The sequence below is a fragment of the Emydura macquarii genome, unplaced genomic scaffold (genome assembly GCF_026122565.2).
Source record: "Emydura macquarii macquarii isolate MOO-44397 ecotype Brisbane River unplaced genomic scaffold, CSIRO-AGI_Emac_v2 contig_1027, whole genome shotgun sequence".
NCBI classification, from domain to species: Eukaryota; Metazoa; Chordata; order Testudines; family Chelidae; genus Emydura; species Emydura macquarii.
In genome coordinates this window covers 4,300,067-4,314,643 of record NW_027131164.1, presented here as the reverse complement: position 1 = coordinate 4,314,643, position 14,577 = coordinate 4,300,067, and the positions used below count along the sequence as shown (strand labels likewise).

At 40.2% G+C, this 14,577-nt stretch overlaps 1 protein-coding gene across 6 annotated transcripts in view; it reads right to left on the bottom strand.

Annotated features, from left to right (window-relative positions):
- Positions 1-261: 261 nt before the first annotated feature.
- Positions 262-14,577, bottom strand: part of LDAH (lipid droplet associated hydrolase) — a 165,164-nt gene continuing 150,848 nt past the window's right edge. For all 6 annotated transcript variants that reach the window (XM_067544707.1, XM_067544708.1, XM_067544711.1 and 3 more), the window contains one exon: positions 262-2,383. In XM_067544707.1, coding sequence (XP_067400808.1) covers positions 2,192-2,383 — 192 coding nt within the window. In that variant the 3' untranslated portion in view covers positions 262-2,191. The remainder of the gene's footprint in view (positions 2,384-14,577) is intronic.

Below are 14,577 nucleotides of genomic sequence, written 5' to 3'. Positions count from 1 at the left end.
ATCACGTCAGCCAGCACAACACGTAGGGCTGCAAAAAGAGAGCAAAAATAAAAAAGGAATACACAAGTTCATGTATTGTGAAGTCAGTTCCTCATCTTCTGTATGTGAACTGTGAACAAGAGTATGCCATAGGTTTTCAGTTTCCAGGCTTCAGTGGTTGCTTGTAGTCTCTTGTTACTGCAAGATTTTCCACCTTTGGAAGGGCCACTTAAAACAGCTGAATGTTTATAAACTGATTCCATACCCAGCTATTCGATTCAATATACTGCAAGGAATTAACATTTTATTCAATCACATCAACATATAATTACAGACGAACCTATTGAACGTTTTGCTGACATTTTTTGCTAACATACATTTAGATGCTTCACCCTGCCACGTGGGGGTATCTATGCCAGAACATGGGTTCAGAAGCTGCAGCGAAAAGAACATCCAAAATGACTCCACATCAGTATCTTGGGGATGTTTGACCACACATATAACTGTAGATTTCAAAACTAGGTACAGTGATTTTTGTTATTGCAGTTGTTTTGACCATATAAGGCAACAAAATATATTCTATTGCCATTATGGCCCTGCTGAGGGAAGGCAACCTCTATAAGTTTGTGATAACCACGAGCTAGTTAGTTTCACAGAATGGTCTGGGACAATTGCCTCACACACATTCAGCTTATGTTGATGATCCCCACATTGCCACTACAAATTGTCTAAAATTTCAACCTTAAGCATCGTCTTCTGTTTCATTACACACAAATATGGTCCATAAATTCATTGGCTAATTGCAACAGCCAAGCCAGCAAATGGTGCAAGAAGGTCATTTAATTCTACCAGCGGTTATACAATCCTGGAGTTCTGAAGACAAGTCCACAAAAATCTAGCAATTGGATTCTGCTACAGTTTGCCTTTAAATATCAGAAAGTAACAGAGGAACTTAAACAGAAATGACGATGTGAGTGTAATCATATAAAGGAATAGCAAGAAGAGAATTCTTGGGTTATCCAGTCTGATCTCCTGCATCATACAGGACTTCCTCATCATCTCCTTAGAGCCTTATTTAAATTCTTAATGGATCATACAAGCTAGAGATGAAAAAGACATATTAGGTCATCTATCTCCCTGTCAGAGAAGGATTGCTCCTTATACTATATAACAAATGCTTTTTCTACTTTTAAGTGTCCCGCGGGCTGGGTTATATCTTTTCCTTTGAGAGACTATTTCACAATCTCACTGCTAGGACATTTTTCCTGATTCTACATGTCTCTCTTGGCAATTTCTGCTCCCAATGCCTACAGAGTTTTCATCTTAGCTTTGAGTCATAACGCCTTGTTTTTCCACAAATGATCATTGTTGGACTGTTTGCATTCTACACTGAACTGAAATAAAAGGGTGAGGGAGCGGGCATGATGATGACAAAGTGTATATATTAGTAATGTATTAGAGTAAGGACCAGATCCCTCAGCTGGTACAAACTGACTTGATGGAGCTATGCTTATTTATACCAACTGGGAATCTGACCCTATATGTCTTTAAAGGATTCATGAGATTTCATATGCCTATCCAGTTGTGATATTTTCTTACTGTGAATTCCTTCAACTCATGTATTTGGTTCAAAAGTTTTAAACTTGCATCTTCCTAGAGTTAGGGACCTAAATCTATATTTAGTGACATGACAAAAGTGGCTTGATCTTTTAAAGTTCCCATTGACTGCAGTGGGTGTGCAATACTGCTGAGAACCACATCACTTACGTAAGTGGATATATATGGATTTAGCTATTTAACTTAAGACATTCCACTCTGACACTTCTGACCTGGGGTCTTTCTTTTCCCTGCTCTCAATTTGAACTTGTAGTTCTTCTAGCACTTACCAGAAATGTGTCCAGATAGACATCTGGGTGATTCTAATACCAATTTTGTGTACAGTGTTATCAACTCATATCTGCTCTTTATTTGATAAAATCCATGAAATACCTTGTAGAACCCTGCAGCTACAGCACGGGAATCCAATATTATTGTGCTGATGGAGCTACACTTAAGACCAGTCAGTGATACTTTATCCTTCTCTAAGATGTTTCAGTAGAAAACAAGCCATAATCTATAATGCACAGAAAAATTAGGGTCAGATTCTGACAGAGAATTACACATTGACAAAATAGTAATATCTTTTTCTTGTAATTATTCACTGAATGAGTGTTTATAATTTGGTCAGAATGTCTTGTAACCAGTCTGTAATCATGGCAGCCACCTCCTTGCTGGCATCCAGGACAAAAGCATGGCGGATTCCCTTCTCACAGAGCCGAATGTCCCCATCTGGAAAATCCATCTTGATCTCTTCAAAATATTGTTGTGGGCACCAGTTGTCTGCAACTCCATAGTAAAATATCAACTAGAAATCAAAGCATAGAGAAAACATTCATTTGAAAAGGGAAGGGGAAGCAATAGTCAAATAAAGGAACAACACAGAATTCTAGAAATTAGGGGAAGTGGCATGATCCCCAGCAGCCCTGCTACGGATCATGATAAAAATCACTTCTCTTTGCTATGCCTCAGTTTCCCCATCTGCAAAACTAGGGATAATGATACTTACAACAGCTTTGTAAAGTGTTTTGAAATCAACTGATGACAAGGGCTCAATAAGGGCTAAGATTTATCATTATTATTTGAAATTGAAAACCCTGTTAGACCCATTATTAGATCATCAAGTCCATGCTTCACCAGGGCAGGCTGTAGGCTTCCTAACAGCATCTAGTTAGCGTTTTCTACTTTTATTAAGAGAGAGTTTTCCAATGACTCTGTCTAGTAAGAAATGACGAGTTAGGTTGACACTGGATACACATATTAAATATTCTTTAATACTACGGTATATAAAGAAAAATTAAATCTAAAGGCCAGATCGTCAGCTGTCACAGCTCCATTGAAATCAATTTACACCAGTTCAGGATCTGACCTGATATAATTTACATATAAACATATCACCTGCTTTCTCCCATACACCAAGAAACATGTTGAACCATCAGATAATGTTGTTCCAGTCATCACATTGGTGATGAAAACAAAAAGATACTAATCAGACACTGTACAGGCTCTTCATTGTTTAAAAGGAAATGTGGGAAGGAAAAGGCATATTTTTTCATCCTATCATTTTATATTTAAATGTACAGTGGGATCAGCATAGGACAATGCTCGCACGTCAACAGCTATGATGTGTTTCCAGAGGATAGATGCTTACACATTTGGTAAAGAAAATGGGCTACACTCTGTTAGGAAAATAAAAATGGCAGCCCCCATTATTTTATCCTCCTGTGTGCTGTTAAAAAAGCTATGAAAGGAGGTAACTCCATGGGTGGATTCTAAAAAAAGATCAGAGTTGATCTAGAAAAGGCAAATTGCCTTGATTCTTTGGTAAAAGGGTTCAGCAACTGTCAAGATGCCGTTATCTGGTATCTGCTGCAACGGTCAGGGCAACTGCATATGGAAAAAAACCTGGCTATAAAAATTCCCCCAATTATGAGATCTCTAGTAGAAGAAAACAGTTTGATAGTGGTTAGACTTTTTTTGGGTCCCATCACTCACTAATGCCTCAAGAACTAAACACCGAAGACATCAACATACTTTAAGCCCTGAGAAGCAAATATTGATGCTTGTGCTTAACTTCAGTTGCACGAGTTGTCTCATTACAGGATCGGGACTTAGAAAGCACTACATTTTTAAAGTGTATAGTAATAGGATAAAATGGCATTCATTACTTACTTAGACCAATACAGACAAGAAGAGTGGATATATTGGATTCAATCTCACTTAATATCTGCATGTAAAGCATACCAGACAGCTGTTTAGCAACCATTTGTGTGTCTGGAGTTAATTTTGTCCTAGGTTAGGAGTTTCTTCTTATAGCGGTCCAGAAATCAAGGGATCTAGCCTATTCTATTTAATTTAGGTATTTAGAAGGTGCTGGTCACTGTACTGCACAGGGGCTGGCATATTTCTCTGTGGTACATATATACAGGTCATTATACCTACTGACTTGGCAGCCCATCTCAGCTAGACTTGCAGCCCAAGGTTTTGTCTAAAATGGTAGGAATTTTTGCTTTTAGCTCTTATATGTTGCTGGTAAACACTACCTCATCATCATCAGGTTGGAACTGGAGTTTGTAACAGGTGCAACCCATACCACATGTTGTCTTATCTATTTTATCTACTTATCCCATACCTATTATCATCGTATCTGAGCACCTCACAATCTTGAATGTATTTATCATTACAACCCTCCTGTGAGGTATTATCCCCATTTACAGATGGGGAAGACAGGCTAAGAGAGGGTAAATGACTTGTTCAAACTCACATTGGATGTCTCTGGCAGAGCAAATATTTGAAGCCAGGGCTCCCAAGTCCTAGGCTAATGCCGTAACCATTGGACCATTTTTCTCTCTACTAGGAAAGTGAAAATATCTCTTTCTTAGAAATCATTTTACAACCCTTCCAGTATCTTCTCAAATTTTCATAACCAGCTTTTATAAGGGATAGGGTTTTGTCTTACAGATGGCAAAGTCCTAAGATTTTGAAAATGTGCAAGAATGGGTCCAACAATGATGATGCTTTGTACTAAAATATTTGAATGCAAGTACAAAAAGTATGTTGATTTCTCAATGGGTCACATGTACAGCTTGGTCCAATTACATTAATTACATTTGTTGCATATTTCACTTCTGAGCTTCAGTGCATAACTGAGCAACACAAACAAATCGGGAGACAAACAAGATTGTTTTTAATCACATGGAAGTTTCAATTTTTTTAAATTTTAAATCATTCTGAAAGAATTTGAAAGAGAAATAATGCACCTCATTGTCTACTGGAGTAGAGGTGGCAAGGGGCCAATATTTCAGTCTGGGTGGCATTTCACAAAATGTTACAAGTTTTTGTCTCACTTCTCCTATCATTGAAGCTCACCGACCCAAATTTTTGGATACAGTAGTATACCGGCTGTATCAGAACTGTGTGTCTTTAGTGGACACATTACTAATACAAGTTATGCATGTAGGTGTGTACATGCACATGTGTGTTTAACACTAATTAGAAATTGCTGAACTTGGTTAGAATTCAAATTTGTTTTCTGATAGTCAGTTCTGCTCCCTGAATCCAGGTGTTGCATGGATTGTGCCATACAATCTAAAATTTGAGTCACAATTAAGGGGGAAGATTTTCAAAGGCACACATGGCAGTAGGGTACCGACAAAAGTCAGTGGGTGTTTGGTACCTAACTGTCATTTGCCTTAAAGGGCAAAACAGTGGTACTCTTCACCTACACACTACATGGCCCAGAAAACTGTAGATAACCTTTGCCATTAATCCCAACTCATTCATACCTTATTTAAACAACTATCGTTTTCTCCACAATTCAAACTTGCGCTCCTTCCTTTTAACACCAATTGCCTGGTTCTGGCCTACTTTGTGACCCTCTACCCTTTTTCCTAATTCTTTTGCTTATCGAGCATGTGGCTACTCTGTCCCTCTGTACAATCTGCTCACGATTAGAGAATGAACGTTCCCCGTTGCAGTCAGCATTTTATGGAAAAGCCCTTTTTTTACCTCCTGACTGCATACAGTAAAACCTGCCAACAGCAACTACTCATGGGAGAGAGCAAAAGTGGTCGCTTGTAAGAGGTGGTCTCTCGTCACAGGTTTTCTGTAAAATGGGCACTTTTACGATATACCAAAAGGCTACTATTGCTACCAATGTTTCATGTTTAATTTGAATTGCCTCTTAAAAGAACATTACATACAGTACTGTACTGTATTTAAACTCTCTTGGTGGATTTATTAATACCGTAGTGCAGTACAGCATACAAAAGTACACAGCATTGCTCAAACTGGCAGTCCTGACCCAAAAGGGGGTCACAAGCTATTGCAGGGGGTTCACGGTATCACCAACCTTGCTTCTGCGCTGTCTTCAGAGTTGGCCGGCCAGAGAGCGGTGGCTGCGAGCTGGGCACCCAGTGGAGAAGTAAGGGTGGCAACACCATACCATGCCACCCTTACTTCTGTGCTGTTGCGGGCAGCGGTGCTGCCTTCAGAGCTGGCTGCCAGACCAGCAGCTGCTGCTTTCCGCTCTGCCTTCCAAACTGGGCGGCTGGAGAGCGGGGCTGCAGTCCGGGCACCCAGCTCCGAAGGCAGCGCCACCAGCATCAGCACAGAAGTAAGGAAGATCGGTTTTACCTACACATTTGTTTTTATGCATGGGAGTAAGAAAACGTGGTCGCCAGTCACAGATGACTGGCTGTCGCTCTTCAGTTTCATCACAATTAAATTATAAGGGAAAAACGTTCCATGGCCTAACAAAGTTGTGGCTCGTGACAGGTGGTCTCTCTTCAGAGGTGGTCGCTAAGGCAGGTTTTATTGTACTTAGATTAAGTGGCTCTATAATTACCGAAACATGGGAGGCACATGGAATCTTCATCAAGAGTGAGGAATGTTGGCCTTCACTCTGCTACTGTATTTGTGCAATTGGGAATCTGTAAAATACATCTTTTCCTCTGGTCTGTGTGTGGCTGTAGAGAAGACCTGAGTCAGTACAATCACTATACCATTATAAGTACACTATCGCCAAGCCAAGCATTCAGAAAACATGAGTCAGGCCCCAATATTCACAAGACTGGCTTAAACAATCATGAGATTTAAAAAACCCCAATGCATTTGGGATTCTTATTATTTCCTTCTGGTCTTAGCACATGTAGGAGTCACATTTTCTAGCTGGAACCATGAGAGCTAGAATCTTACTTTTTAAAAATGAAAGTTGAGACTTTCAGGTAATAACCTGACTCAGCAGCTGGGTCTTTAAGAAAAACCTCAAATATCACAAGATATGATAAAATTGTGAGAGTTGGCAATCCAGTGGGTAAGGCATTTTAGCTTATATGATCCCTCATATCCACCTGTTGGTTGGGAATAAACAAAGCTGTCTGGTTTTTCTCAGAATCTCTCTACATGGACAGAGTTAAGGTTTTAATTGTGCATTTCAATATTTTTAAATATTTGGGTTTAAGTTTAACCTTAATGCTGAATTTTTGTGTTTCACATACTGGTAACTACAATGTTCTCGTAAACTTTTTTACTCTTAAGGAATAAGTAAATATTTTTAACCTTAACTCCTTAAATGTTGTCTGCATACAGTATTATCAGCTCCTCTGCCATATAACATGGTATGTGTTCCAGACATGGCACAATGATAGCAGCTGCTGTGTAAACACTAGAAGAATCTGAGATTGATATCAACAGGATGTTTACATTTTAAAAAGTTTCTAAGAAAACAGTAAAGATTTCCTGCAGTTGACTCTATTGGCATTTGTTTTGGTATGTATGACAGTTCAAGAAAGGATAAATTACAGAGAATGGAATTTCCTTATGCCTCTTCTATGGCTGTCATAAGTCAATACTGAAAACACACACACACACACACAATAGTTAAAAAATATTCATTCAGTTAAATGCAGTTTCCTGTATCTTTCTGGAATTTGGTACACAGAACACACTGTACAACTTTAGAACCCTACTCCTCAGGCAGGCGCTACTCCAACTGATAGCAAGGAACAAAGGAGTGGCTCTGGGTGGATATAAATTGGCAGCACATGTGCCACTGCAATCAAGCTAGTATTAGTATCCTCACCGAAAAATCCTCATGTCAGAAATGCTAACTCCTACCATTATTACTCCCACATGCATTCACTGGATAAGGCCGCAGGGTTCCTCCCTGAAGGGTCTCTCCACAGTAACTAGTCAATAGTGTAATTTGCTCCTGGGTGGAAGTTGGTGTAAAAGACGTTAGTCCAGGATTAATTTTTGTCTCAGTCAAGATGGGATAAAAACGAATTTGGCTTCTTTGGAATTGTGGAAGTGCCTCCACCTCCTGCCAAGAGCATAATGTAAATGAGACAGAAATGGATGGGTCTGGGATGCTCTTTTCCAGTTTTGGATTTGCCTCAGCAGTGCTTTGGCATCACCAATCAGTTTCTGGGTGGAATTCAAAGCGCTGGCTTTAACCTATAACACTCACATGGCTCCCTCGCTTGCTTTTCCAGAATCCAGATTTGTTAACGTTTCAGGCACAATGTAAAGCCAATTCTTTTATTTTTATTTTTTGCTGTGGCCTTTGCAAAGGGGGCTGGTTGTCGATCAGCAGTAATAATAAAGACATTATTTTTAAATGGTTACTTGTCTGGCTGGTGGTAATGTCATAATGGACAGGTCAATTAAGCTCTTAATTGTAGGGCTTTTTTAAACTTAAGGAAAGCAATAGGTTTTGTTAAACCTAAATAAATAAAATCAGCTTCACCGTAAAAAAATGAGAGCTGAAAAGCAACGGAAACCCTGCTTTCAATGTAATGAAGGTGCTGAGTTCTGAAAAGTGGGTTCTGTGCACATGGCTACTTAGCACATTATTCTATCGGCTAAATCTTTCCTCTGCATTCTGTGATATGCTTCATGCTATAAAATACACTGTGTGTATTCCTTTGTGTTTGGGCCTAATCCCCATCAGTGGTTCCCGGAATGTATGTGTCTGGACAACAGGGAAGTTTGCTCACTCTATCTTTGCTTCAGTGCAACCTCATGCAAAAATATCTGTTAGTAATGCTAATGGCAGCTATGCATGTGGACCAAAGATAACACAGAGCACTATTTATTTACAGTGTCTGAGACGCAAAGGCTTCAAAGAAGCAGACTGGCTATGGGGTAAAAAATATGCTTTTAATAAAACAGGTATAGGATTTGTCCATAAATAAGGGAGACTGGAACAGTTCATTTACATAATATAGATTATTTTTAAAGGCTTAAATAAAGTGTTTTGCAATATATATTTAGCTGTGTCAGTAACATGCAATCTCACAAGGAAAGTCTGTCTAAACATCAAAATAATCCCCCCAAGGATTTGAAAACCACTGTTTAAATTACAGAAAAATAGGGACGGATTCTGCCACCCTGGCTCACTCTAGCCCAGATTCTGATGCCCTTACTCACATTCAGCGGTACCGTACCTCACCTAAGTCAACAGAATTGCTGTGGAGTAGGGTGCTACTCAACAGGAGTATCGAAGTCTGGTCCCTGGTGAGCAGTTCCACTGACGTCAACGTGACAACTGAAGGAGAAAGGTGAATGAGGGCAGCAGCATCTAGCCCACTGTAACCCACATTTCCAAAGGCCAGGTCAAGCATAGCTGACGTGGCTCTCAGCGAATAACACTGGGCTGTATTTTTCTTCATCTATGACTATGGGTACATCTACGCAGCAAGCAGGATCCTGCGGCAGCTAATCTCACAGCCCAGGTCTACACACTCCGGCGCTAAAAATAGCTGTGTCGATATTCAAGCTTGGGCTGGAGCCTAGGATCTGAAGCCTAGAGATGGGGATGAGCTTCGGCGATTGAGCCCAAATGTCTACACAGTTATTTGCAATGCTGTAGCATGAGCCCAAGTCTGAAAACCTGGACTTATGGCTATATGTATACTGACGGCAGCAAAGTCGCCGTCGTCAGATCAACTTATCAGTGAAGACCCGCTCAGTCGATCCAGAAGTCAACGTACTAAAACTACCTCCTCAAGTGGTGTAGTGCTGCATCGACGGGAATGCGGTTCCTGTAAGCGCAGTGCAGTGAAGATGGCACGCAGAAGAGAAGCACAGAAGTCGACAGGAGTTATGCAAGTTCTTTGCGTACTTTGTGTAACTCCGGTCGACTGCTGCCGAATCGCTGAGGTAAGTGTAGACCAAGCCTGAGGCTCACTGCTGCCTGCTCTATAGACGTACCCTGTGGGGCCAAGTTCTGCCATCTTTACTCACGTTGAGTAGTATTTACATTATGCCACCAGCAATATCCTTGCAATCAGTGGGACAACTCATGGGGAAAAGGACTGCTCAGTACGAGTGAGGCTAGCAGGATGTGACCCAAGGAAATCAAGAAGTTCAAGGTGATACCACCTTTCTTCACTTGATATTTCCCACCTCTTAGATTTTGTCCCAACATTTATTATTATTATTTGTATCTAGTGTGATCTATTTCCAAGGCAAAGGAGAAATCATTGATGCTTTGCTCACTAATTAGGCATTCTGTTTGTTTGTTTGTTCACTAATTAGTTCACTAATTTAGCTTCACTAATTAGGCATGCTCCAGAGAGCAGGGCATTTGCATGTTTAAATGAGACGTGCAATAAATCCCTGTGTACAACTTCTCTAACTGTGCACCTCACAGACATGCAGGCCAAAAAGGATGTGGAATCAGCCGAAAAAGAGATGTTCCTGGCTCCAGAGAGGACCTTGCAACTATTCTGAAAGACTGTTGGGAAGGTTTTCCACAAATGGAGGCATGTCATTTACTTTGGCTGTGGACACGCGCAGCATTGGTAGTGTCTTCCTAACCATTGCTTTACATAGCATGCTCCTCTCAGTGGGAATAATTATTAGATCACTATGGAGGGCTATGGATATTCTGTCAGAAAACTCGGCAACATCAGGCTCAGAGTGGGTCAAAATTTGGTTTTGCCGGCTTCCGTTTGGAATTTTCTTAAGTTAGTTGAATATAATGACTCCCTGTTACAAAAACAAAGCAGTTCATTTTTCTGGAAAGGAGAGATTCTGTTTTTAAATAATTTTGACATTCAGTCTGTGTTTCAATGTGCATCAACGTTTATTAGGAGATTATAGATAACTAGCCTATATTGACTATAGCATTACTGACAGTGTACCACATCTCTGTTTCACTTGCTTAAGTTCAGGACTGAAAATCAACAGGATCTGGTAGAACAGAAGATTACTCCACACACATATTTTCAAAGGAGAAAAGAAATCTAAGTATCTTCTACTGTACTATGAGATCTACAGCACAGCCTGCATTATGAACTACCTTTAATATAGAAGTGTAACTTAGTGTAACTGCTTTGAAGTATCTACAAGGTTTCCATTATAATTTTTGTTTGCAATTTAGTTACAGGTCACTTCTCTTAGGCAACCGATTTTTGCTGATCCTTCAGGTCATCACTTTAGACCCCTCATGTCCTTGTCTAAACACAATCACTGTATATGCCAAACAAGATCATATGTAAAACATGTGAATCAAAGAAAAATCACAAGGAAGGTGGAGGATTCAATACAAACATGAAAAGCCTCATGATTCTCAGTCTCAAGAGGAGGGGCTTTATGGTCTTGAGAAAATTATTAACCACTGGAAAACATCCATTATGGGACTGATCCAAAGTCCACTGAAGTCAACAGGAGTCTTTCCACTGACTTCAGGGGTCTCTGGATCTGGTCCTACTGGAAAAAACAGCCATGAACCACTGCATGTTGGGTGTGATGAAATGGGATAAAAATTGGGAGAATTTTTATAAAACCAGGCGTGCAAGTATTTACCAAATGCCCTCTCTTGGAAGCCCTAGAAGCAGAGATATTAATCCTTTTTTAAGAGTACATTCCCACTGATAGCCATGCTCATGTGAATAAAGATAAGTCACAAGTAAGACTCACACCAGGCCTTAAAACAAGCCCAGGAACAGACTTAAAGGAGTTAAATATCATTTGGGGACACTATGCAGCAGTGTTAATGTTTATCACAGCTACCTTGTGGAAAATCTGCTATAGCCATTTACCCTTTCTTTTGACATTTCCTTACACTTGCAAAGATTGTGATGCTCAATGTTGATTCGTCTTTTACCAATATTGAATTACAGCACACTTCCTTTTTTGTAAAAATCACAATAAACTTCCTTTAGTACAGTATCTTTGCTTCCAGTTTCTGTTAGGAAAGGGAGTAGGTGTTATTACAGTGAAGGAACTCAGTTCAGCTGGCCAAAGAATAATCAGCTAACCACCTTAGCTGAGTTAGTTTTGCATCACTAAACCATACCTTATTGGTCTGGATTTTGTAATTTAACGTAACTCTTGATGGTGTTGCAATACCAAGCCTATCAGAGATTCACTCACTGTTTGGTTTTCATGCCCCTACTTCAAACAACACATTATATGGTAAAAAGGCAAATCTCCCTTTTCTGCATACAATTCCATTGCCCCTGCCATTGACTGTGCATATTTTCCCTCTCTAGAAGTCTCTAAGTGAAATGCCTCAACTAATGACCCAAATAATTCAAATCCCCCAAAAACAGACATGTGACCAATTAGCATTGTTAGACTGGGAACCCTAGCTCTGAAGAGAAACATATTGTTCCTGAACTAGTAATAATTACATTTAAATCTGGACTCAGAAAGACTGGAATAATTTAGTGTCTCCTCTTCCCTTTCCTTCAGAGCACAACATGAAAATATGATCCAGAAATAACTTTTCTATTTCACAGCAGCTGGCACAGTCAGGTGTTAAGGTTGGCTTTTAACTTATGATCACACTGACTACTAAACAGTATAACTTTCTTGAAGTGACAACTTGCCAACTCTATAGCAACTTGGATTATAGTTCTTACATTTATAAACTTCCAACCTTTATAAATTAAATGCATTTTACTGTCAATACACTTCAAATTTAACTTAAGGCCAAGTCAGATTTTTCCCCTATTTCCCACATTCCCAGAAATTACTAGAAGGAAGAATAAAAATAGAGAGACAGTTAACCTCACATTTGTTTCTGCTTCCTCTTTGGCTTGCCAGCTGCCTAGAACCTCACCTCAACTTTTAATTTTCTTGGGTACATTTGTCACTTTAGAAGCGTGATGACACAGTGGAATCAATAAAACAAAGTTAATATAGATTTTCAAAGATTCCTGCATGCCAAGACATTGCATAGATTGTTTTTCTTGAGACTGCCACTTACTAAAGCAGACAAAGGAACCTGCAAATTGTTATCATAGATTCCGATTCAGCAAGGGAAATAAGCACATGTGTAACCTGAAGCATGGGAGCAGCCCCACTGAATTCAATGGCCCTACATAGTTATAAGCACTGTGGCTCTGACTCAGCAAAACAGTTAATGCACATCAATAGTCTCAATGAAATCAATGAGTCTACTCATATGCTTAAAGTTAAGCTTGTGATTAAGGTAAAATTTCCAAAACTGCCTAAAGTCCAATCTTGCAAATACTTGCTTAACTTTATTACCATGAGTTGTCCCATTGCAACCTGCAAAGCTTTATTTACATGGGGTGTGATCCAAAGCATACTGAAATCAGTGGGAGTCTCCAGTGGTTTTAAAGACTTTTGGCTCAAGATCATGATTAGTTCTATGTAAGTCAAGTCAGTGAGACTACCTGCAAGGATCAGGCCTTAGGTTTCTTATTTCAGAATCCCTCTAAGGGAGACAAGAGAATTGTCCTTCCCCACAAAGGCAAATAAAATCATACAAGTCCATGGTGATTCTAAACGGAGAGTGTCAAGGCAACTTTTTTGAACATCAGAACAGAAGCTTACTCTTCTGCATGAATTGTTGAAATTGCATCTTGTACTTTCTATATCTGCATCCTAGCCAAACCTGGCTGGGCAGTTTAAGGGAATAATTTTGTTGAAAGGCACGATAGACAGCTCTGATACTGCACTGTTACCTAGCACTAGCTAGTCATATTTTATTTCCTGTATACAAAATATTAAAATGCATTTAGAAGCAGACAGCAGGAAAGTGACAAATAAAATACAAATCTAACCTTAACCAACAGACAGAAAATACACAGGGCTGGATTCTATGATCTGTCATGCTCACCTTGCATTGAGTACATTTGCATGGCACACAATGATCTACAGTGGCTGGATTTACACTGGGGAATTTCCCACTGTGGAGAAGGAATCTTCACCAGGGTCAAGTGCTGGAAACCACCCTTGCAGATACAAGAAAGGAGGTGTGAAAAGGATGGGGAAGGGAGGGGACGTGACTAAGCAAGGCTCGGCTATTCCTGACTTGGTGTCAGGTCCCTCAGTAGCGTAAGTCAAAGTTGCCACTCTCCGGCCTTAACTTATACCAGGGCCAAGCAGCTGAAGGTCAGTGAGGCTATGGCTACACTGACGGCGGCAAAATCGCTGCCGTCAGATCGATTGCTCTGGATCAACTGAGCGGTCAGTGAAGACCCGCTCAGTCGATCCAGAAATCGACGTGCTAAGACCACCTTCGCAAGTGGCGTAGTGCTGCGTCGACAGGAAGGCGGTTCCCTTTGGCGCAGTGCAGTGAAGACGGTGCGCAGAAGAGGAGCCCAGAAGTCAACGGGAGTTACGCAAATTTTCTGTGCAGCTTGCGTATCTCCCATCAACTGCTGCTGAATCCCGGAGGTAAGTGTAGACAGGGTCTCAGTCACTACTGTCTCCCTGACTCCTCTGCCCTATGCCTGGGCTGTTCTCAGGTGCAGTGGAGAATCAAGCCCACAGAATGTATATAATATGTTTCCAGAATTGTCACTCTGTGTGGCACTCAGAAGCCTATTATGTCTGTAAAGTTAGTGTGAAGCACTGGAAACAGCTACAAACAAGGCTGAGAGCTATTTTTATTCAAAATATCACCAGATTCAATCATCACTGGCTTTTAGTCTGTCATCATCCAATTTTTAAGATCTCTGCCATTTTGACTTTACAAATTACACCTGAAGCACAGCAGGGCATGTATCTATGCCATGC